Source organism: Pteronotus mesoamericanus, unplaced genomic scaffold, assembly GCF_021234165.1.
Source record: "Pteronotus mesoamericanus isolate MK-2021 breed Mesoamerican mustached bat unplaced genomic scaffold, CSHL_Meso_final contig_2, whole genome shotgun sequence".
NCBI lineage: Eukaryota > Metazoa > Chordata > Mammalia > Chiroptera > Mormoopidae > Pteronotus > Pteronotus mesoamericanus.
The window spans coordinates 25,722,895-25,747,761 of record NW_026555084.1 but is presented as its reverse complement, the minus strand read 5'-3'; the positions used below and the strand labels follow the sequence as shown (position 1 = coordinate 25,747,761).

Below are 24,867 nucleotides of genomic sequence, written 5' to 3'. Positions count from 1 at the left end.
ACACTTGTTTGGATTCTTTTGCATTATCAGATTGTCATGTGGCACCAGAATAACTTCAGAAGTGGAAGAAGATGTTTACTGGAAAGCTGTGGGGCCCACGAACAGTTTAGATATGGCTTTCCTTTGGTAGCATTTAACTTTATTATTTACAAAATAGGGATGTTAGATTATTTTTGGCCATAAATAGATTTGCTAAATTCAAAACGCAGAGATTAATATAAGGGCACATAAAATATTTCACATAAATTCAGCAGAAATGAAATTAAGTTATGTCTCATTTTGATTTATATGCTTTCAAGTAGTAAGCTTGAATTTTTCAATATTTTGTGTTGGCATCTTGGAGCCCTGTTTCCCACCCAGGACTCTGGGACCCTTTGGTGTATCCAGGAGACATCCTTAAATGGTTCTGGATGTCTCACCACTGTTCCTTATCACCGTCTCCTTGCTGGGGCAGTGGTGCGGGGAGGGAAGAGGGAGAATGACTGCAGAGGGGGGAGAGGGTCACGCGGGGAGGGGAGGGGCACCAGCTCTGGTATGTCCCAGTGGGTTCCCAGAAATGTCACAGCAAAGATAGGGAGCACAGAGATAGACACAGCTCTTAGGGGATTGATGGCTAAGGTTCCCTCATCCTTTATTAGGGGTTTCTACGTAGCATCATAGCATTGCATCTTCCAGTAACTACCTGGATGAGGATGTGGGGATTTCTCTGCATCTTCTCACCTGGGTGTGGCCGCTGATGGTAAGAACCTGCATGCACCTGTACCCAAGCTTGCCTTGGGATTCCCTGGAAAAGCTAGTTTGAGGAATTTAATGTTCTCTTTGTTCATTCCTTCAAGTTGTTTTCTGGCAGAAGAGGCACCTGTAAAAATTACTCTATCTACAGCAAACCATAAGAAAAAAACCCGGATAAGGCTCTGTTATGATTTGGAAGGTTATCTTGGGCTCAGCTCCTGCCTGATCTAGGCTGTAGGGGGGGAAAGTGAAGTTAGGAATTGATGCTCTTTCCTACTTTTCTTTTGGGCTCGAATGCATCTTTTTAACTGGAAAAACTATGACCAAGGTCAGGTGAGATCAAGTTATTTCAATGGTTTCTTTCTTTTTCCTTTTTTGTGACATTCCCTATTTGTCTCACAAAGATAATTTTTGGAGCAAATTCCTCTTGGGAAAACCACCTTTCACAAGGCCACCAGGTGAGCCAAAAGAAAGGAGAAAAGTCATCCAATATTTGTCAGCAGCTCTGAGCTGGGATCTCATTAAAGTTGGGTCAGGTAGCAACATACGTGTAAAAAGAGATGGCAGAGCTTCGGCGGGTGGAGGCCTTGGCCCGCTCTGCCCGCAGTGCAGACCATTGGTCAGCAGCTCTGTCTTGACTTGGACTATCGAGCTAGGAACCTGTGAGGAAATCCAAGCTTGAAACAGCTAGGCCTGGCTCACCCCAAACTTTCCTAGGCATTATTCTTTTACTTTGGGCAATATATGAGTGTCAGAATAACTGAGTAGCGCTCCTGAATTAGCTCCAAATGAACTGCATTTCAGAACCCTCAGGGCGGGGCACCTGCTTTTACTGGTTGGCACACCTCCGTGTCTCATGGCACGGAGCTCTTCGCCCTCACCTCAAGTGTAAGCACCTAACTGGAGCCTGTGGCCACGTGCCCACAAAATAGGCCAGGACTGCAGTAAAGCCACAGGCAGTGTCCCCCGCACCCTTCCCCAGCCTGTGCCGTCAGAGTCGCCCTCTCCAAACGCCGCTCTCACTGTTGCCAGGTGCCAGCGGCCTCAGGCAGGGGCTCAGTGTGCAAGGTGGAAAGCTGAACGGGGACAGACTTTGGATCAAGTATTCCAAAAAGGAACGTCTTCGAGGCTGGAGTGGTTCTTACGTTTTAGAGAGATCTGGTTAAATTAGTGGCAGTTTCCTCAGAACGCTCCCCAAAAATGTTGTACGAAATTTCTAACTTAGGGCTTAGGAATCTCCCTTTCTCTGGAGGTGGGGAATGTTCCTAGGAGTTTATAATCAGGGTCTTCTTATGTTACCTTGTGAATCTACCTGTCAGCCTAGGGGCTGCAGAGGTGCTGAGAAATAGTGGGATTTCAAAGGGAGGGCTTTGAGGGAAAGAAGAGGAAGGAGTGGTATTTGTCATATGGTGGTTTTACTCCTCTAAAAAGTCTCACTGACTCTGAAGATTTTAATGAAGTCCATTTGAAGGTCAGTTAGCAGCTAAGGTGTTTACATTCAGGTTGTGATGCTGCTGATGTAACTGGGTGGGGAGGCTGGTATGGGTGTGTGCGCGTGTGTCTGTGCGTGTTGCATGCGTGTGTGCATACATGTGTGAAGGGGTTATGGTCAGGTCCCTGAAGTCAGAGAGTCTAGTAAACCTAGACTCTCAGTGTCATAGTTTTTGGCAGGTTACCTAATCCCTTTGTATCCCTCAGTTTCTTTACCAGTAAAAAAATGGGGCTAAAAGAGCACTTATAGCATAGGGTTGACATATGGAATGCCTCATTTAAGGCGTGTGAGGCAGAACAGCGCCTGGCACAGAGGAAGCACTCAGTACGTGGCACTGGAGGCCTCAGGCAGTTCCCCTAAGGGGAAACTTAAAAGAAGCTTGACGGACCCTTGAAAAGCTTATACTCAAGGGTTCACAAAGGGAGGCCTCCCCAGGGTCCTTAGTATTTATGCCACAAGCCCTTTTAGGGCACTGTCTCTATGCAGCGTGGTTCTGGGCACTGGAGGGGATGGAGGGGAAACAGGCTGTACGAGCTGGTCCTTCCCTTCACAGTTGTTGGTTTTCTAGTGGGGAGGGGGCAGGCCGAACCCCGTGGTAGGGAATAAATGTGAGAGAGTGGTGCAGGTCTCAGGCTGGGCTAGGGATGAAAGTGATCAGCCTTCTGGCACTCTTAAATCCTATCCCAGCAGGGTAATGGGATGGGCTCTCCTTTTGGATTTGAGGGCAGAAGCTTTTGCAACAAAAGAGCAAAAAATGTCCTTATTTCCTGGCACAAATTTCCCGTCTACGGCAATGCTTCAAAAATTGCATCATGATTTTCTTTAATCCAGTGTAGCTCTCTGGTAGAGACAAATGAGGGGGACACAAGGCTTTTGGAGGCCCTTTCCTCTCCTGGCTGGCCCTGGGCCACATGCTTGAAACTGTTTTAGCTTTGGAAAGGCAAAGCAGGGATCTTCAAAAGCTGTAGAATCACCCTTGCCTTCCTGACTAGATGTTTCTCTTTGGGATGAGGCTGAGGGTTGGGGTCAGGGACTAATACTGATATTTCTGCAAGCAAGAGTTACGTGGCAGTAAGTACTGATAGATTTCACATTACAAGGACATCAGTAGGAGTCTCAAATTGTTTACAGTTCTCCCTGCCTGAGCCCTGGGATTAATTCATAAGGATAAAGGGAACAGTGAAGGTTAACAGGTAACAAAGGAAGTCGGCTTCTCCTCTTGTACCTTTATAATTAGGACTTGGGTGGTTCCTCAACATGCTCATGATGCTGACGTCTGTCCCAGTCTACCTGCTGTGGAGACACTGAGCCCTTGAAGATGACCATTATTCTTTCAGCTGTTAGATTTAAACAGGCAAACAACCTAAATTATGAATAAGAGTGGAACAGTAAAGGCTGGAAAGCAGCCTAATCAATCATAAAGGCCCTTTGGCATTGGGGCCCTTGTTGAGAGCTGTCTAGGAAAATATCTACCTGAGAACATCCATGTGATTAAGAGCCCACTGGCCTCTCAGGGGCTGCCTGACCCCACTCCTGTTGGTGTTTACAATCTGACATGATTTAAAAAATTCACTGCTCTATTTACTGACACTGACAAACCTATCCTATGCTCCAGACCTGCAGGTATCACCACGTCTACACATCTGTGACTTGGTTATCCTTTCAACCACCATAGTAGTAAGGTGAACTTCTGTTGACACCCTCAACCTTATAATCTTACTTAATCATTTTTCTTAGAGACCCTCAGAAACTTTTATAAAAGTAGAAGTGACAGCCTTGGATACTCAATAGGAAATAAATGAGGTGATTTTGGAAGGCTAATCAAGTTCTTTTGGTGTCCCTAGGTAATGACAGCAACTATTAGAAAGTAAATGCACCATTAGGTTGGAAGCAGAAATCTCAACATTTGTTAGACATTGATAGACAGTAGCTGGTTGATGAGGTTTAGCAGTGAAATTTTATGAATACATTTATCATAGAATGTCAGGGCCTAATTTCTGTGAGGAAGGTGTGATAAGGTCATTAGAACATGGACTTGCTGGAATGACATTGGCCTTTTCATAGAATTACTAGACACATGGAAAGGCACTGACTCCCTGGGAGGAGGGATGCTGGCATTTTAACAGAGTTCTCCATGGTGCTAGTCCTCTTGGGAGGGCATTGTATCCAAGCACCAGGAGCCTTTAGAGGGAGCTGGTTTCCTCACGGGAAGGTGTGACCCCTTTGAAATCCCTGGTAATGTAATCTCTGCCAAACTTGAAAAGATTTCTTTCTAAACGGTGAAGGGCAAGACTAAACATATCTCGACTATTTTACTTGCCCTTTGGCAGCCCCAGAGCAAGTTTGACAAACTTTTTAAAATTTTATTTCTTTTTCTTAGAGAGGGGGAAGGGAGGGAGAGAGGGAGAGAAACATCCATCAGTTGCGTCTTGCATGCCCCCAACTAGGGGACCTGGCCTGCAACCCAGGCATGTGCTCTGACCTGGAATTGAACAAGTGACCTTTAGGTTTGCAAGCTGGCCAGGGCTCGACAAACATTTTAATGAGAGAATCTTTCCTCAGAATGAGTTGCCAACCAAAAATTATCTCATGCCATAGACTAAGACCTGTCACTCAGCTCTAGACACAGCCTCCACTGCACTGAGCTCTGACCTGGAGCCCAGAAAGTGCACAGAAACCACAAATGGCTTAATGACCAGGAGGTTTATCTTGGGTGCTCTGTTTCTTAGTCTTACTGGAAGTTTCAGGAGCACCAAATGTCCGTAAGACATGTATCTGAACAAAGGAGAGGAAATCCCAACCAGGGGGCCAAACTTTCCTGCAGTCATTTCTTCTAGAATGTTCCAGAAGACTGCTATACCTCTGACCCCTATTTCTATGTGGTATCAGTCTCCCGGATTTACTTTGCCCCAAGAAAGTCCAAAATTCTCTCCCCTTCACACACATACTTTCCCCCCATCACACCTGCATGATTTTGGTTAAGATTCTTTTTCTCAGACCAACAAAAAAGTTGGCCCTGGAATATCATTTCTTTGTGAATATTTCCTCAGGCAGGCAGAGGCAAACCAGTTTGCTGGTATTGGCTAGTCCCTGTTTCCTGGAAGCTGTCACATTCAGTTTCACAGCAAAAGTGAGGACTGGTAGTGTATACTCCACCAAGCGGTGGTTATTTTAATGACTGAATGTAGGGTTAGTTTGGGGCTCAGAGAGTGTGGAGGCAGGCGCCCCATCCGTGTCAGCTCTGGGCGAAGGCAGTGACCTAATTTGCAGTACAGGCTAGGTAATTTCAGTATGACATCCTGTGCCTAAAGCCAAGGACCAGCTCTAATCCAGCTGTAAATCTTGTTAGTTTCCTTTCCACTCCCTGTACTTTTTTCAGTTTATAATGAAGGACAGGAAAAATTGCCTTTGCCTACATATGTATCATTGGGGAAATTGTGACTTAGGAATCTATGTCATGGTAGACTGAAATAGAAACAAAATCCTCAATGGTGATAAGGTTAAGCCCCAAAGACATTCAGTGTGAGGACTTGTATTTTCAATACCGTTCTACGGAAGGAGGGGTTTGAGTCCTGACCTTTTTCTCTGACACCCTCCTACTCCAAGGCGTCCAGTTCTTCGCCTGCCTGGCTAGGCGGCGGTGGCGGCAGCCCTGAAGTCTCTGGCCCAGCGTCCTGGCACAAGTTCTCTCTTGGCGGAGTTGACAAGAGGGTCCATTCACTGAGGAAGCTTTCATTTGCTGCAATAGCTGATCATATTTTTGTGGAACTAATCTCCCTGTAGTCATATTTCCTCTACTGAATGTTGATTACTTAAGCTAAATTCCTTCTTAAATATATCACCAGGTAAATGCAGCTTTGGAACCTTTAATGACCATCTTAACTCATGAAACATATTTCAAAATTTTTGCATGGTTTGGTCTTAGAGGCACGAACTCTTGCCTGCAGCTGGAGTGACTGCTGGTGCTTTTGGTGGCCTTAGAGCAGGTAGCTGGGCTGCAGGGATGGCAGCTTGGGTGTGTGGCAGAACAGGACCCTTTGTTACCAGTGGACGTCAGCCACTTTCCCTTCCTCGTGAGAAAAGAACCCAGCTTTGTGCCTTTTAAGTTCTTCTCTTTGTTTTTTTCCTCTTTGTGACCTGATTAGCTGTCTGTCTGGGTCAGAACCCAATTAAGAAAGCCAAGGAAACTGGGAAGATGTTGACTTGTGTCTGCTGTGCCCCCATATGAGCTGCGTTTGACTCTCAATCTACTAGTTTTCTCTCTTTTCTGAACCTACCTCAATTAAATGTATGCATCATAAAGCAATTGAGAAAGTGAAATGAGGTATGTATTTTTCATGAAAAGCACTTAGCAAAAGGAAAGTACTCAATAAGTGTTGGGTATTCCTCTTGCTATATTGTCATTACTATTACTGTGGGTCTGGAGGACATGTGTAGAATATTGCATAATTAGAAGAGGAAAAGTACCTTTATTCCCTCTGATCTGTTATTGATCATTGTCTCACATGTTTAAAATTACCCATTTTATCATTCCTCTTTCCCTTTTTAAAAAATGCTGTTTAAAAGAAAAGCAGATTTTGACATTTTTCTCTCTAATGGGGGTTTCTACTTTTGCTATGTATCTCAGAGCCATTTTCTTTAAATGTGGACAATGATTACTGCTTATTTGAACAAAATGAACTTTGATCACGCAAAGTAGAGAGAAAAGAACCGCAAAGACATGCACCTTAAGCAGTCTGTACCTTGCTGCACGGAGCAATCCAATAGGCTATGGCGAGAAAAGGGAGGCCTAGGGAGACTCCAAAGACAGCGAGGAATTTCACAGCCATAGACTGTTGACGTAAGCCTGAGAGGTTTTCATACCACATGGTAAGCAATTGCTGCTGACAGTTAGGATGAGCAACGAACTGCAAAACAAAACAAAAACAAAACACAAAATGCAAACAGGAAATGGTATCAGTAGCACTTGAACAGTTTACAGCTTTATGAGGAGCTCGGGGCTGAAATGTTCCACCGGAGGGGTGGCCTGTTTGTTAGAGCAGGAGCATCTGGGTCAGATGCCTGCTAGATCCCTCCGACTTGGGGATGCCAGGGGTCTTGCAGTGGCCTGAGTCCTCACGGGACTGGCTACATCAGTGCTTGGCAAACTGAGAGCCCAGAGAAGTCTCAGGCACAGAGAATGACAGGCAGCTTCTAGGTGAATGTTTGTCTCCAGTGAGGGAGACTTATCTCTGCGCAGGGTTCATCTGGAAGTCACAGTAGAAGACTGGACGGAGCATGAATGGGGCTTTGGATGCCACATAGGTTTGAATTTTGTTTTACTATTTATGAGCCATGTGACCTTGGGCCAGCTACTTAACCTCTGAGCCTCAGTGTCGTCATCTGCAGAACAGTCTGTCATATTGTCGTATAGGAGTAAATGAGATATTGTAGAAAGCATCCCCTCTCTCTCCCTATGTAGTTTAAGAAAAAGTGCTTGCAGTGTTTTCAGAGGACACGTTAAAACTGCTCAGAATTTCCCCACTGGATTTCAGTGGTGGTGGCCTTGGGTCCACGGAGCTCCCTGTGGCATGCTGGAGCACTGACACAGTGTGTCAGTAGCTTCTCACCACCACCTCCTCACTTAGAACTGCCCTGCCTTAATGCCCAGGTCACATGCTGGACCTCCTGTGGTCACTGTATTGTCAACCTCAGCCCTCTGGATAGAGCTTATGGGACTAGGGGCGGAGTCCTAACCTACGCTGGCCTGTCGGGTTTTCTCTCCGAGGTGTTAACATGTAGCCTTGGGAGATCTGGGCAGACATCTTCCACTGTGTGGACTAAGTAGCAAAACATGCCAGTTAAAAAGAGAAAAGGAAGGATGCAGTTGTGTAGAAAATGGCTCAGAGTGTGTCTGACCCTCTCCGGAGCCCGTCCCCACTCTGCACACATGGTCCACGAGGCACCCCTGGATTCATCTTTTTCTTCTGGACCCATCAAAGTGACTTGAGTTGCAAACACACATTCTTTTTTTTTCTGCAAATGTGTGGTGCTCCTTGACCAATTGTCAGTCGATTCTGAGTCCTGGCCAGTAGAAACCGGTAATAGGCAAATATTTAAGTATATGTATGGGAATATAGTTTACATTTGACAAAATCACACTGGTTTGCTTATTTCCCTCCTATGACAGGAGAAAGGCATTATTTGCTTTGGTAGCCCTGCTCTTTGGCCCTACTCAGGATAGCCAGGTGCCATAGGATCTGGGACCTGTGGACGAGAGCAGATAGACTGGCATTCTTTAAAGGGACTGACTTTCCATCTGATCACTTTGGAGCATAACATTGCCAATTTTCATCTCATTTGCATCATTGGATTTTAAGGGGGCATGTGAAACATTCCCTTTTCATTATAAGAACAGTTTAAATGAAGCTATACAAAAAAATTCTCAGTGCAGGTGGCAACACGTTCTTGTTTCCAGTTTCTGGGAACTCAGGCAGCAGCCCAGTGACCTTTAAGGTCACGGTCAAAGGTTTATTTGGCCCTGCAGTAGTGCCTGATAATTCTGTGATTCAAACATCAGCTGCAAATAAGGCTTTTTGGGTAGCATCATTCATAGTAGTCTCTAAGAACAAGAGCAACATATTCTCCTTGGCCCAGGTAGGGACCCCAGACCAGCAGGTGATATGCTTTCCTGTTTCCTGTATCCTTTCTGGCTCACAGCAAGGAAGAGCAAGCCAGGCAATCATGTGGTTGTTTCAGTAATTCTGAGAGCCTGGTCCCAGTACAGGTCCCACAGACGGATGGCAGGTGGGTGTGGGGGGCAGTCAGTTTTGTGTTTCAACAGTCAGCCTTTGCTGGGTTCTGCAGTGGCCTTGCTGTGGAGAATCACAGCCGGACTAGAAGGTGGGACATATGCCCATGTAATGGCAGAAGGCCATGTGGCTGACCACTTGGCTTACCCTGGGGCTCCCTGTGCTGTAACTGCCCTGGCAGAACCCTAGCCCTAATTCCCTCCGTTGGCCTCTTTGTATCTGGGAGAGTCCATCCTTGCTGCTTCTGCTCCCTCCGCTGCCTCCTGCAGACAAGTCAGCACAACTGACTGGGCAGCGGAGCTGGAGGGGAGGAAGTTCTGAGCAAACACGTGGGAACCATTCCCACTCACCCCTGCCTGACTTGGAGGAAGACAGCGGTCCCCACTAACACATGGGGCTCTCTAAGGATCCTGTCCTCCTCTGATCTTGGTTAATTTCCACAGCTGCATTTTTTCCCTCCATGATAAAACAACCTAGCCCCAAGTACGCTATTTATTTGTGGCCAGACTTTATACTGTAATGCTCCCAGAAAGCTCACAGCAGCCGATAGCTGAAGCCCATTTATTGTCTATTTTTATATGGGTACTTTTCTGTATTTGTGGGAGGCCTTCGAAGACACCTTCGTGTCATATAGTTCATTGTGTATCAAAGAATTTTTTTTCTCCTGTGCTTCTGAAGCACAGAGAGATATCGTCCCTGAACCAAGGAAGATGAGAGCAACATGAGGCATATCATCAGGACACAAAGAACACCCTAACCAAACAGCACACGGCCAGGGAACAAAGGCAGGAAGAACTCCTGGGGGCGGGGGCTGCAGCGGGATCTTCAAAAGCAGGGTCAGAGAGGCACTGATGGAAGAAAAGCACACAACTAGAATAAAATGGGAACTCAGAAAGTCGTTATTGTCTTGGGCCGGCCAGCTCACAAAAGGATAGAATGATGAAAGGCTGGGTGACACTGAGAGCTTTGCCCAGGCCATTCTTGCCCCTAAAACATCTGGACTGAGGTAATGGCGCACTTTTATGCAAGCCGTTCTCGGGAAGAACTGATGCAACCACCTCAGTTTTCTCAATGCCATGATTCATGTTTTTCACAGCAGGGCATGTGTGATGGACTGGAGCTGAGAGCCTGGTAAGGTGGGCAGCTTACGTGGAGCTGGGCAGCCTCTGAAGGGAACAGCAATCAAACCACATCCACCATCGGGATGGATTGTCCAGAGAACTGGGCAAGGGGCAGGGCAGAGCTAAGAGAAGTTAAATTGCAAAGAGAGACAAGAGGGAGCTCCGAGGCAGAAGGCCCTATAATGGAAAAGGAGACTGGTGGGGTGAGCCAGACTGGGCAACATGTCCTGAGAGTCAGAGGGGCCAGAATTTATGTGGCTGCTAGTTCCTGAATTCACTCCAAGCCAGTTATCCTGGTGGAGTGTTTGACCAGCTTTCATAGTTACTATAACAACATTCCTTCCCAAAGCTAGTTTTTTTATAATTATCTCACCTAAATTTCTTGTTCCTGACAACCCTTGGTGCAATAGTGAAGACTCTAATGCTGGCCTATGGGCACTCCTGGGCTTACTGGCCAAATACTGGCTGTTACTTTGCTTTTAATTTATTGATGGGCCAAAGGAAAACCACTTCCTTCAATCTTTCTCTGCTCTATGTTTATTCACAAAAACATATCTGATATTTTAAGAATAGGTAGTTGTTGAGCTATAAACATTCCATGAGGCCCTTTGATGGGAAGTTAACACCCTTGGGCCAGATACTCACATTACAACAGGGTCTAAGGCTTTCCTGTTGGGGGTTGGTTAAGTGCAGGGACTGGTGCAAGGCTGCCTGGGTTCAGATCCTGGCCCTGCCACGTGCTGGCCATGTTCTCTTAGGACATGGACTCATCTGTGCTTAGCTTCCCTCTTCTGTCAAATGAGGCTGATAGTGAGGATTAACTGAGTATTTATAAAGTGCTTAGAACAGAACCTGGCAAACAGAAAGCACTGTATCAGTATTTGATGAATAAAAATGAGCCCCTGACTTTCCTTTTCCATTTTTTTCTCTCTCTCTTCCTCCTTTTTCTCCTTTTCACTCCCTACAGCTGTACTCTTTGTTCTGGCCTCCATGTGGTTTTGGCACAGGGTTGTTAGTGCTTTTGGAAGGGTCTGTGTAGCCTAGCTGGGTGGGCGGGTTAGGCCACTCTATCCAATAGCTCCTCCTTTATCTTCCCCTGAAGGTACAGCTTGATTTTCCCAGGCAGTTAGCTCGAAGTGGGCTGGTGTCTGGTAGGGGCCTGCTGGCTGTGCGAAGTCCGTTGGCTACCCTTGGTTATGGAACCCTCCATCAGTGAGGGCCAGCACAGGGTGCTGAACCTGCCGAGGGCACTTCTCCCCACTCCTCAGTGCCCCTTCCCTCTCCATGTTGACCTTTGGCAGGGGCAGAAGGGGCAGGGCTACATTTGAGCTCAGAGGTTTTGAGGCTGTATGATTTCCGTAGCCCTTAAGCACAGATTTTTCTTTCTGACACTCTAGGCCTCATTTACGAAATAACATGTGGCAGTGCATGATTTGATAAGTTGAAGAATAACTTAGCTGGAAAAATTTATGACATCCAGTGCTTATAGAGTAAATGGCTTTCTTTTTTACAGATAAACCATCAGAGGCCTGATCTCTGATGTGATTGTGGTTAAGATTGTCCACTTAGCTCATCACCAGCATTTGCTTAAAGAAATACACTCTCTTTTTTTTTTTTTTTTTTTGAGAGAGTCAGGCCTTGTGCCAGTCATCAAGTGGCTTTACTTAGTGTGGATAGTCAGTGTGAATTTCCTGTTTGGAGCATCTCATAAGATTGGGTTCAGTGGTGCTTTCCATTCCAGTGAGCTCCCTCTGGAATTCTCTTGATTTCATTGGCTTGGACTTTAGCCCTTCCTGGTCTTAGTTCTTTGTCATAAATCAAACAGTAAAAACCAAACATTTATCGAGCACTCATATGGATAAAGCCCTGTGCTGAGCACATTATTTCTCATTTAATCCTCATTACACAATAAAATGGGAATGATTATATCTGTTACGAAACAGGGGTACTGTGACCGTTCAGGTCTGTCCCCACAGTGGACATTTTTGCCACTTCCTCAAATTGCCTCTCCCAGCTGAAGTTCCCTGCATCTTTTCCAGGTCATTGCTGCCTCCTTCTCTTTGCCAAGCAGGAGGGCATCTCTTTGAGCCTACAGTTTTCAGCTGTGCCACAGAGATGCTCGTACGGTTTCCCAGCCAGGGTTCTGGGCGTCTCCTTTCTTGCCGTGGGGGTGGGCAGCATCCTGTTGGGGAGGACAGTTGATCTCTGCCTTCCTTCTCCGCGGCAGTACCCGTTCTGTGCTACTCCCATGTCCGCTCCCTTCGCACTGTTTGGGGTGGATGGAAGGATGAGGCACAGATAGGAGCGGATTTCAGTTGGGGAGAAAGGAAGCAAGTGTGAAAGGGAATGAAGGAAAATTAAGAGGAAGAGAACAGAGCAAAAGCGATGGAGTTTCAAACCTGACTTCTAGCTGCTGCTCCAGTGTGACTCCTGTTCTTTTCCTTCCCATCTTTAGTCTCTGGCCAAACTCTAGTGAAGCTGTTCTCAGAGCCTGCCCTGAGCTTGACCATCTCTGAGCCTCTGCTCAAAGTATCTCTTGTTCCCTGTAATGCTTTCTTTCTTATTCATATATCCATGTTTTGTCCAGCTCAACTATCTCTTAACTATCTCTTCCATGAAAGCTTATCCTACCTCCTCTCCTCTCATGCAGTTTTAGTGTCTCCCTTTTATCAAAGTTATATGCCTGTATAATCCTCTACCAGAGAGAATACTTTTGGAGGGCTCCCATAGGCCTAGCATGGTGCTCGGTGTCTGGGTTCTGAGGCAGTACTGTCTGAATGAGTAACTGGCCCAGCTAGAAGTGCTCTGTGTTCAGACTGCAAACCTGGTGCCCCCTGTAGGGCCAGAGTGGCTCCTTACTCACTGTCCCATGGTGTGGCAGCACATCTGACATCCAGATGTGTCACCGCGTCTGGAAAAGGCACATAGGTACAAGAGGCTGAAAGTTGCTTGCTTTCTTGGAGACATGATGAACATGTAAATGATTAAACTCATGTCTACACTGAATTTATTTTTACTACAGAAGTGCTAGATTGGAAAACAATAACAACTTCATTCCCAAAGGCAGTTGATCTAAGAGTTGAAGGATCTTATCAGGAAAGAAGTCACACCATTAACTGAAGGTGTTACTCAAAAACTGGGCCAAGGCAGGGGACAGGGATTGGACCTCAGCTTGAGGGGATTTTGGGTTCTTTGTTTTATGCGCACTGCCTCCCTCTCCTCACCTATTTGCAGCCCCACCTTCAAAGTTCTCAATTTTCTGAATGTGGTCAGAATGTGGTCCTTCAGACACTCCTTTCCTTGCTAGGAGATTCCATTTGGATGCCTGTACAGATGTTTCTCACTCGATTCCAGCCTTCCCTACCTCCTCTTCCCTTTGTGCACCCACAAAGCCAACCAACCCTGGCGTGCTTCTTAGTTATTGCCACAGCTGGAGGTCCTGCCAGGCAGCTGCTCACTGAGCCATTCTAGACATCTACTGGGCAGCAAAGGAAGTGGGCCCTTCCGAAGGTTCTTCACTCCTGTGGAGATTTGACGGCATGTATTCAGTCGAATAGCTTGCTCCATTCTCAAAGGCAACTCTGTTCCTGTTTCTTGGGGACAGCAGGACATGAAAAACTCTCTGCCATCTCAAATTAAGCAAGCCTCCTATTGGTAAGTTGCTTTGAGGACTCTGCAGCTTCTCTCTGGCCAGAGGAAGAATGATTTTATGATGAAGACATTTCGTGACCCGGCATGTGCTTCAGTCTTTAGGGTGCAGGCATCCAAACAAATGGCGCAGCGCTTCTAGAGCTGTGGGTGAGCCATTTACGGAGGGCAGGTGGAATGGCAGGGACCTTGGCTGGCCCTCCTGGAGGCCAGTGCTTAGTGTGGGGTTTTCCAGCGCCCACCAGGAGCCCTGCCATAGCACACCGAGCCCGGCGGTGCCGACCAGGCGACTCATTTTCCAGTCTGGCTATGTTGGTGTGACTGCAGTCCCACTGTGGGCTCAGAGCGAGCTGCTAGCTGGGTCCAGATGCTGCCTCTGCTCCTGCTCCTGGGCAGGGACTCTGTGCCCCATGTGGGGCTCTGCCCTTGCCTGAAACCAAAGGGGAAGTAGAAGCAGCTTCTAGCAGACCTTCTTGGATTATCTTCAACCACTCACATTTCTGAGTCTTTCCCTCCAGCCAAACTGCTCCACATGCTGTTCCCAAACAGAGCCTATGTAGCCTCACCTGTTTTCAAGGACGACCCATCCTGCTTCTCTCTGGCTTGATCTTAACCAGCCTTTGAGACTTAACTTTCTTTCTACTATGAAGTCCTACTGAGTCCTTTGGCTCCCTGAGAGGCCTTGGGCTCCTTTGGGTCCTATTCTGTGGCCTGCCTACTTGGCAGTCATGGCCTATGGTCAAGTTGTAAATTGCTGAACCGTTGTGTTTACATCTGATACCATTTGCTATCTTTAAGTTTCAACTGTCTTTGCATCCTCAAGAGTCTGCAGCCTTGTATTTTACACATAATAGGTGCTCAGAAAACACCTGTTGAGTGATAAATTGCATGTTCTTCTAAAGCCAGTAAGATTTGCTTCATGATTTTCTCTGTGGCTCATTACCCCAGAATAACTTCTAAATAAAGCAAATGCACTATTACCTAGGGTATTCATATCTTTATTAGAGGGCAGACAGGGAGAAGTGATGAGACTAAACCAGGCTCTTGTCTTCTTGTGTAGGAGAAGATTGAAATGTGAGGTTATACAATAGGGCTTAAGGATTATCTTTTGGATTGGATGAAGATTGTTTAATATCTATGTATATGATTACCACTGCAAACTAATTCCAGAAAATATTTGTATCGTGATAATATCATCATTACAATGAATAGCTAATGTTTATTGGATATCTTTTCTGTGCCAGGCTCCATGCCCGATAGTCACTGCGTTGTATAACCCTCACATCAGTTTATTGAGATGGGTATTGTTACATCCCTATTTTAAATATGGAAGCATGAGAGAGAAATTAAGTAACTTGCCTACAATTACAGAGGTGATTATGACAGGGTCTGAACTTGAATCCAGGCCTGTCTGACTTTGAGAACAATGTTTTGAACTATTATCCTGTATTTCCACAAGGCAGATTTAAAAATCAGGCAGACGTGCCAAAGGACAAGGGACCCCAGTGGCTTCTCCAAGCCCGCAGAGGCCAGGAGGCCTCACATTCTAAAATGCTGTTAGAACTCTCGTTTCTCTTTGTGTCTTCCGGGGGGCCAGCCAGGTCCCAGTGGGGATGAAATCAGGAATACTCAAGGGAAAGGGCTCAAAGCCAGTTTCCTCGACAACCTCATCTTCCTAAAAGGAGTGAGTCATCACTCTAAAGGTGAAAGCTGGGCGCTCCCTCTTGTGTAAAGACGAGAATAGCAGCAGCTGACTCAGCAATGGCTCTACTGCCTGGTCACCACTTTGCCAGGAATCAGGTTAATGTGGAGGCCGATGATGCCCAGGTTTACGGCTTCAGAAAGTACAGACTCCAGCCAAAAGAACGCTTTACTGGAGGACCTGTTAGGATCCCAGGCCTCTTGCCAAATTCCTCCTGGCACTGACATCGTACTTGGGAGAGCTGTAGTTTCAGGTAATCCTCTGAGCACGAGGTCCGATTAGGTAATGTTCCCAAGTTGGATCCATAACTCTGCAGACTCTCCCACGTGGTTGTGCTGTCCTCTGGGTGAGAAAATTCATGGGGTTGCAGGGTATGCACCGGGCCCGGGGTCAGCCTGCCTGGGTGCCAGCCTTGGCTCTGCCCCTTGATTAGTGAGGGGCAGGGTAGTGTAGCTTATCAGGCCTCAGTTTCTCTAGGTATAAATTGACCATAATCATGACTGATTCAAAGGGTTTCCAAGTGTTCAGAAAATGCAGTCCAGTTTTTGGTTTATGGTTCCATTTTTAAGTGCCAAAATACTATTTTTTTTTGGTTTTTGATATACTATTTCTGTAATAAAATTTAGACCTATAAGTCACTTATATCTTAAGCCCTGTCCAAAGAGTTATATTATGTGTTAAAATTTTTAATCAATCAAGGTATGCTTGCAGAGTAGTCATCTATATTTTTTCATGGTTGTTAGAGAAATAAATTTATCAATAAAAGCAAAGTTTTTCTTGCAAAACCAGCTTTTACTCTAGTTCAAAAACTTCATCATCTGGGAGAATGTGGATCCAGAGGTATTGATTTTGACAGAGGAAGTCCGCATCTACATTTAGTTAAACAAAAAAAGACAAAGAGAGACTAGAAACACAGCTTCCAACCAGTGCAACACTGTAGTCCTAGGTTGATGGAGCTGGTAGTAAGTGATAGGGTGGGGTGGCCATATATTTTCCAAAAAGATTTCTCACATTATTGACTAAAATATTAGGTTAGTGGCAGGTGAAGGAATCAGAAAACATTTGGAGTTTATTTATAACATTCTCTTTATGATTCCAAGTTCTCCAAGTTTTCCTGTGGAGAAAAATGTGCATATAGCTCAACAGTATTTGATATACTTTACTTTTGAAATCATGCTTTACATTTTACTTTTATGTAATTTTAAAATAATTTTAAAATTAATTTTCTCTCCTACAAATTTATATTATATAACTTTATTATATATGTAACATATTCTATTTTTATTTGATGGTTTTATTTGCATATACAATTTTGTATTTAAAGCATACTCAAGATTTAGAGTTACTTTTTTAAATTAAAAATTTTGAATTCTCAACACTTATAAAATGTTACAATTACCAATATTTTGATAATATGAGACATAAATGTTGAAGTAATGGCATAGCCATTGGTTTAAGGATTAGAAATAGCATGTATGTCATAGAAATGCTCCGCATCTTGGTAGCTGGTGAGTACAAACCTAACCCCATTGGTTGACATACATCCATCTCTCCACCAGACAGAAAGTAGATGCGGATGGATTCAGTGCACTGAAGCGCCTTCATGCATGCAGGACACAGCAGTGAGCAAGATGGTCAAGGCCTCTGCTTTTGGGAATCTTGTTAATTCCCACCTCTTGATGGTTCGGAGGCAGTTCAGGCTGGATGACAGGGATTTTTTTTTTTTTTTTATGGCTTTTGTATTTCTACTTGATTCAGATACCCTTTGTAATTCACCCTACCTGTCAGTGCGTGTTCTCAGCTTTCCCAGACCCGCTGTACAAGCACAGCTGCTCTTGCATCTCTGTGGCCCTGCGCTGGCTGCCCACCGCCGAATCTGACCTGCTGCCTACTTGCATGGAGCTTCCTGGGCTTCTCTGAGTTTCGGTGGAGGGTGTCTCGTCCCCCGCTCTCTTCTCTGCCCTCAGGGGCTGTTCTGCAGTTCTGCTGCTTGGCTGGTGGACTCCCGCGTGGTAGTGGGTACCGAGTTGCTCAGGGCCTTGAATGCCTCATTGGCGTGGGGGGCATCTGCTGTCTCGGAGACACCCACCGGCTCTCCATTGTGCCTGTCTCCAGATCTCCATCTGTTTACCCCAGCCACGCCTGTGCCTTCACATATCCGTCTTTTCTAAGTGCAGTATCCCAACAGGGTCTCTGGAAATGATGCCCAGGGTGAAGTATACCTGTCATTGTTTCGCAGTTTCTCCTGCCTAGGGTTCAGGCCTGCATGGCTTTGCGTTTGATGATGCCAAGTGGAGGATTACTTGTTTTACCTCCATTTGACTACATGAGCTAGCTTCCCCAAAAGCTAGATGGAGAGAGGTGTTAAATCCTGAGCCAGCACTCTTAGCTTCTCACATACAGCTCATCTTGGCTTGGGGGAGGGTCGAGGACCAGCTTACACTGAGCTCAGGATCCTTGCACACCCTGTACATTGAGGGCTTGGCCAGACTTCTCCTCGCTTTTGGGAATTTTTCTCTCTGACATTGCAAAATAAAAATTAACCTTATTTCTTGTTCTTCCACTTGCCAGCACCAACCTGACCAACAAAGTTAAACAGTGTAGACAGTGTTCAGGTACCTCTTCATGTGGTCTCTACCCTGTGCACACAATAAGGAGTGTCTAAGGTGAACAGCCCCCTCCCCAACAACCACCGTCATTCTTCACTTCCAGAGCACACAGAGAACTGCCCATTTCCACCCTCTGAGACTTTCAGGGAGATTGTTACTTAGAGAACTTGCCGCATACCTTCGCCAGATACTTAGCATCCCTTGGCTTCTTTTCTCCTGGTGGTGTCTGTGCCTGCTCTGTTAGCCGTGGCTTCTAGCCCGGATTGGCTTCTAACCCTCAATTGCTCCTTTCACTTCTCTGGGAAACAAGGAAATTCACACCCCGAACACTGAGAAACAGGCCACGTTTATTTCTGGTGAAGGCACATTGTGGTCATGCAGCTGACTGCTGGCTCCCTGTTCTGAGATGTCAAATGAGAGTGACTATTCAGTGACCAAGGCAAGAGGCAGTAGTCTTCTTTGTTATTCAGGGTGAAACTCCAAGCTGTGATATATATAGAACATATCTCTTTTTTAATAGAAGATTTCTTAATGGATTGAGTTAATTTTGCTCATAATTTGAGTGCTGGTTTTTACCCACCTCTGGCAAATAAAATCTTTCTTTCTCTCAGCATGAACATTGTTCATTAGAAATAGAAACGGAGTCCCATATGTTATTGTGATATATTGGGTTTACATTTCTGTATTCATAAATTTATATCCATCCATCCAGAAAATACCTACTGAGCCAAACACCAGGAACACAAAGATTGAAAATAATGTCCTGGCTCTTGTGGTCCTCAAAATCTTGTCAGGGAGACAGGTAAACAGGCAAGTTCAGTGACACTCAGTCAGTGCCATAACAGAGTTTAGCTCCGAATGCCATGAAATAGCATCCAGCCCAGGAGGGGATGTGGAGGGTCGGGGTGAAAGGCTTATTAGAGAATGGATTCTTGAGTCGAGTTATAAAGGCTGTAGTTGGGCCACCGAGACAGTCAGGAAGGGCATGCTGGGGAGAAGGACCTGCAAAAAGTTTGGGCTGGAGAATGAGCTAGATCTGGATTTAAATCCCGACTCCGCCTCTGAGCTGGACCGATTTCCTCCGTAGAGTGGGGGTGACAGTGCTGAGGGCGCACTGAATGATGGTGCGTTCAGAGAACTTGGCACGGCGAAGGGCACATCGGTTAAGAGCTTTATAAATTGTTAGTATCGATGCCTGAGTTCCTGGTGTGTCGGGAGAGGTGCAGGTGGCTCAGGGTGGATGGCCTGTTGGGGAGTGATGGAGAGGGGAGCCCCTCAGCGGCCTTGCCTCACACTGAGATGGGGACTGAACGTGACTTTGAAAGGCAGGGTGCTGAGGGAGCTCGGGGGCAGTTGTAACAGACTTTCCTTGTGACGTATACGGGCCGTAGGGTAGACTGTATGTGCACCACACTTGCCCCCACTTCTGCCCTCAGTGTTCTCCCATTTACTAAAGAGCAGAACAGCATTATTTAAACAGCAGCATCAGGCCATCTCAGAAGGCTCCACGGGCACCTGATTCATGGAACCTGCCCAGTAGACAATGATAATTTATTGCAATGCCCAGGATTCTGTTTGCAGTCTTTTTAAATGCTAATGATCAATAGTGTAATTATGATGGGGAAAGTTCCTGGGCCAGTTGTCAGTTTAATCAAATTTACAAAGCCATCTGGAGCTTTGCAGAATTCTTTTTACATTTTTTTCCCCAGACCAAATTTGGATAGCTCTAGTCACTATAATGTCAAACATACAGCGAAGATACTGCCCTCAAGCTCTTAGAATCCAGAGCAGAAGCCTGAGGGCTCAAGGATGACGGTGGGTTCTGTGATCGCCCCTCCCTCCTCTCCCCAGAGCAGAGAGAGGACGCTGTCTGGCTAGTGAGGATAGGCTTCTGCGAAAAACTAGGCCTCGGCTTCAGCTGGACAAGAGGCCAGACCAATGGCTGCCCACTCTGCTTAGAAAAAAAATCACATTTCTTCCTGTGTCTGTAAGACTTTTGGTAATCTGGTTCTTGTCTGCTTCACAGCCTTCTCCTTTCCTCCCTGCTGACTATGAGTCAGCCCCCTGACCTCCTCACTGTTCCTGAAACACACCAAGGACTTCCTTGGCCACCTGACCAAAGTGGAAGTCTCCCTGCATTACGTATCCTTGTATCACTTAGCAACCACCAGGCTTTGTGTTAGGCATTTATTGTCTGTCACTCTACTAGAATGTAAGCTCCCTGAGAATGAGGACTATTTTTATTGCACAGTATCCAGGACAGTGCCCATAGTAGACTCTCAATAAATATATGCTGAGTGAATGAATCTTGCAGCTCATCTTCTTAACTCTACAGTGCCCCCACATAGATGGGAGCTCTAGCCCTTCTTTCTTCCTGGGTAGATGGCGGCAACAGTATCTCTCATTTCACATGCTTTGTTTTGCAGTGTGACCGTGGCTCTTTCCCATCCAGAGGTGGGATCCATTCCTGCTGCCTTCGAAGCTGGGCTGGCTCCCAGTGAGCTGTTTTAATTGATAGAATGTGGCAGAGGCGATGCTGGAAGACTTTTCAAGTCTGGGCCTTAAAGATAATTAGTGTCTACCTTCACTCCTGAGAAAGCTGCCCTGTTGGAAGACAACTGCTGTATATGAGAGCAGCTCCCCGAGACCACTGTGCTGTCAGGAAGCCCAGCATAGCCAAGTGGCAGGGGGGCGGGGGGAGAAAGAGAGACCATATGAAGGAACATTGAGGTGCTAGACATGCAAGTGAAGCCTTCTGGCATGTTCCATTCCAGTCCAACCACCGAATGAACCACCAGCTGAGCTAATGGCTCCAGACAATGTAGTGCGTAAGAACTTTCCACTCAAGCCCTGCCTGATTTCCTTGTCCCAAAGAATTGTAACCAAGTAAAATGATTGTTTTTTTAAAGCCTCTAAGTTTTATGCACTAAAAGGTAAGTTGAACATCTCTCTTCAGTTTCCAGTCCCTAGCACTCCATCTTGTTTTCCCTCCATGGGGCTACTGGACAGGAGCTACTTCCACAGTCCTCACCTCTGCTCCTCTCCTCCCCAGGGGAAGAAGCATGCCACCTGAGCACAGCTGGCGCGCTCCTGTGTTCTTGCTCTTCCCTGTGGCCTTTGGACCATCTGAAATCGGGCTCTTGGACTCTGCTGCAGTCACTCTTGCAGCTGTGTCAGTTTCCCCTGGTTGTCAGACCCACGACTCACTCTGGGTCTTCCCAGTGAGGGCTCCATAGCCCAGATGCCACCTGCTGCCTGCTGAGCCATAAATGCCTCCTTCCTGGGCCCCTGTGCATTGCTGGGCGTCGGAATAATCTGCTGGGGAGATGAGTCTGTCTTGTTTTCTTGGCTGAAGTCTCATCATGGGAGAATGAGCAGTGTTTTGCCTTCCACCTCCTGAGAAGATGCCAGGCGGAGTGCTCTGTGAGCCAGGCGGCCCTGGCTCAGGAGGAAGTCCACAGTTTCTGGTGTTTTAGGGATGCTTCTGAAGAGCGCATGGTGGCCTTCTTTGGGGAGCAAGGCCCAGTGAAGGGGAGGGGCTGGAGGAGGGGTCCTGGTGTTGGAGAGACACTTTCTGAGACTGGAAGAGGGGTGTGGGCTTTGGGAGTTCCCCAGTGGAGTGTAGACATCAGATTCTACTTAAACTCTCTGCCTAGGAGGTACAAGCACCCCCAAATGGGGTCATTCCAGAGTGCTGGGGGGACTGACTCATGCCATGTGCTGCTTTGTGGAAGGGGAGGGTCCCGGCACCAGTTCAGCCCAGACTTGCTTCATTGGAAGCTCCATGAGGGAAGGATTCTTGTTTGTTTTGTTTTTATCAATTCTAGTCTCAGCACCTACCATAGTATCTGGGTCATAGTGGTGCTCAAAATAAGACCAAACTGTTGACTGAATAAGATGGAGCCATAACTTGGGACAGATGGTGCTGGTCAGAGCACGTTAGGGCATCATGTGCTCACAGGGAGAGGGCACAGGCCTCAAGCCCTTCTTTGGGTGCACAGGTGAGTCATCAGGACTCGGTGTGGCATGGAGGAGGATGCTCCAGAGCGACTGAGACAGACTTTCCTGGAAAAACTGGGCCAGTCTTCACATGATTTAGAAAAATAAAAAAAATGGTAAGAGCCAACTGTTATGGAGCATTTATCATGGTCCCTCACCAGACATTCCATTGTTCTGAGTGATTTTGGTGTATTAATTTAATCCTCACAATATGACATAGACACAACTATTAGCTTTTTTAATTTTTAAACAAATGAGGAAAGTGACACCCAGAGAGGCTGAGTGCCTTGTGTAAGGTCACACAGTCAGGCTGTGACCTGCAGGCACTTTTACTACAGATTTTGTCCGTACCAGGAAGCAGTTAGGATGCAAGGTTTCTTACCTCTGGGGCCATGAAGCAAAGTCGTACTGGTTATACCTGTTTTTTCACTAGTTATATATTTAATATACATATATAATTGTAATTTTTTTAAAGAAAATTTAATATAGAATAATTCCAACAGGAAGATTAAGCTGAGAAATAGAGAATTTTTTCCCTAGAAACAGAGTATAACCACTTGGGGTGGTCTCTGTCTTTCCTGTAATGTAGGTAGAATGTAGCCAGTGCCCTAACTAGTACCTGCTGTGGACCAGGATAGTTACTGAGGGATACCATTTGTAATTTGCCAGTACCCTGCACTCACCCTGCACTTACTATGTACCAGAGCTATATAAGCCAAGTAGCATTGCCCCCACTTCAGAGATGAAAGAAAAGCGAGGTTAAGTGGTTTGCCTAAGGCGACTCCGGGCTGTGTCACTCCAGAGCCCCTGATTGTAACCGCCCCGCCACAAGGGGCTTTTTTCCATGTGTTGAAAGGTCTGTATTTCATCAGAAACATGCATCGTTTGATTATCTGGAAGGGAGTCAGTTATTTCAGGAAGAAGTCTTTAAAAACCATGTGGAGAACCTTCAGGACCTGTGTGCCCTGTTTGTAAGTATAATAACCAATTACAATTATAAAAGAACATTATATACATCTCCATGTCCCCCGCCCTCATAATAACACTGTCATTTTTCTCTGGGAAGTGGTCTGCGATCAGCAAAGGATCTGTAACTGGTACTAGGGGGTTTGGTTGCTGGAAATTTGTCTTTATAAGTCCTCCCTAATGGGTCTTAATTTCATTAAATTTCAGCCTAATGGTTACTTTAAAGCACTTTGAAATTAATGAACATTTTAACATCTCCTTTTTGCCCGTTGAGCAAGGGTCCTCATTAGAAAATCAAGTATTATTTTGCAGCCACTAAAAATAATCTGGGGAAACTGGATATGAGCCGGTAGTTGAGGATCTGGTGAGATGTTTGGTATCTCTGAGAATCTGGGCTGCGTTAGTTAGTACAGGGCTCCTACCCCCAAATTTCTGGCACTGCTCTTCCTTCATGCACAGGACCTGTGGGCTTGAGCATGAGCACCCTGCTCTGTGGGTTCCCCTGCCCTCTGCCTGCCCCCGCCCGCTGTTGGGAAGACCTTTGCAGCCTGCTAGGCAGGGAGAGCTGGCCTTGGCCCTCTGGTCCCAGCACAGTACAGTGGTGAAGAATAGAGGCTTTGGGATGAAGGGTTTAAGTTGGATTCTCTGACTTGCTTTTCACCAGCTGCTTAACTCTATGATTTGCTCTCCCTCTGTCTTTGGTGAAATGGGGAAGATGTGCCTGAGGCTGCTATGAGGGTGTGGCGTGCACGAGAAGAGTGTGGACGGGCTGGCACTCAGTGAGGGAGGGCTGCTCTGCACACCTTTCTGAGCATCGTGCAAATCCTGACTCCTCTCTCCCTGTGCCCCCAGCCCCTCTCTTTATCCATGTGGCCCAAGGCTCTGCATTGCCCCATTCTTCCACAAAACCCTCCAGGCTCCTAAGTGGACTGCAGTTCCCTTCCTCACCTAAATGAAATCTCTGTGTGGACAACTTAGGAATATGAGTAAGCCAGTTATCCTGTGTTTGGTAGGCCAGACTCTCACAGGAGCTTCTAGGTTGAACTTTTTTTTTTAGGTTGAACTGTTGCTTTATATTGCAAAGTCTCGGTCATTTTCACCTCCAAAATGACCATTACAGAAATTCCTTCCTTATAAGAGCACAACCACCCCTCACTGTAGGCCCTCATCACCTCCCACTGGACTTTTCCAAACAGCGCCTTAGCTAGTCTCTGTTCTTACAAACAGCATCAAATCTTGCTGCTAGAACTGTCTTGTGGAAGCAAGGCTGCCTGCAGCTACGACAGACCACTGGCGGGCACCAGTGGGTACAGAGTTCTCTATTGCACATGTGCTGCCCAAATCAGTGGAAGAGACTGAGGCTCCAATTCAGAAACGCTGAAGGACGTTGCGGGGGTGGTGTGGTGAGTGGCTGTGGGCAGGCTGAATTCACAGAGGAAGTGCTCTTCTGCCTCGTGATCAGAGGAATGCATTTAGAAATATGCATAACATTGTATTTTACATCTACTGAACTAGAGGAAAAAATCCTAATACCTAATGCTTGCAAAGTACTGATGAAACCAGCTCAGTTATATAATACTATTGATATTGAAATATAGTGGAGCCATTTGAGGAAATAATTTAGCAGTGTGTTTCACAAATATTTGTGTTCTTCAACCTAGTGGCCTCACTCTCAGAAATCCCGTGTTAGCAAACAGAAAAGGAAAGAAAGTGCTGTGCGGTGATAATAGTAAAATATAAATATATATATATAAAAAGTGAATGTTCACCAGTAGAGAAGATATATAAACAATGGTACATCAACCTT

The 24,867-nt window shown here is 46.1% G+C and overlaps 1 protein-coding gene across 1 annotated transcript in view; it reads right to left on the bottom strand.

Moving 5' to 3' along the window:
- Nucleotides 1–24,867, bottom strand: part of TRPC7 (transient receptor potential cation channel subfamily C member 7) — a 114,717-nt gene that overhangs the window by 47,615 nt on the left and 42,235 nt on the right. Inside the window, exon 3 of the mRNA XM_054567857.1 lies at nt 6,967–7,131. Coding sequence (XP_054423832.1) covers nt 6,967–7,131 — 165 coding nt within the window. The remainder of the gene's footprint in view (nt 1–6,966; nt 7,132–24,867) is intronic.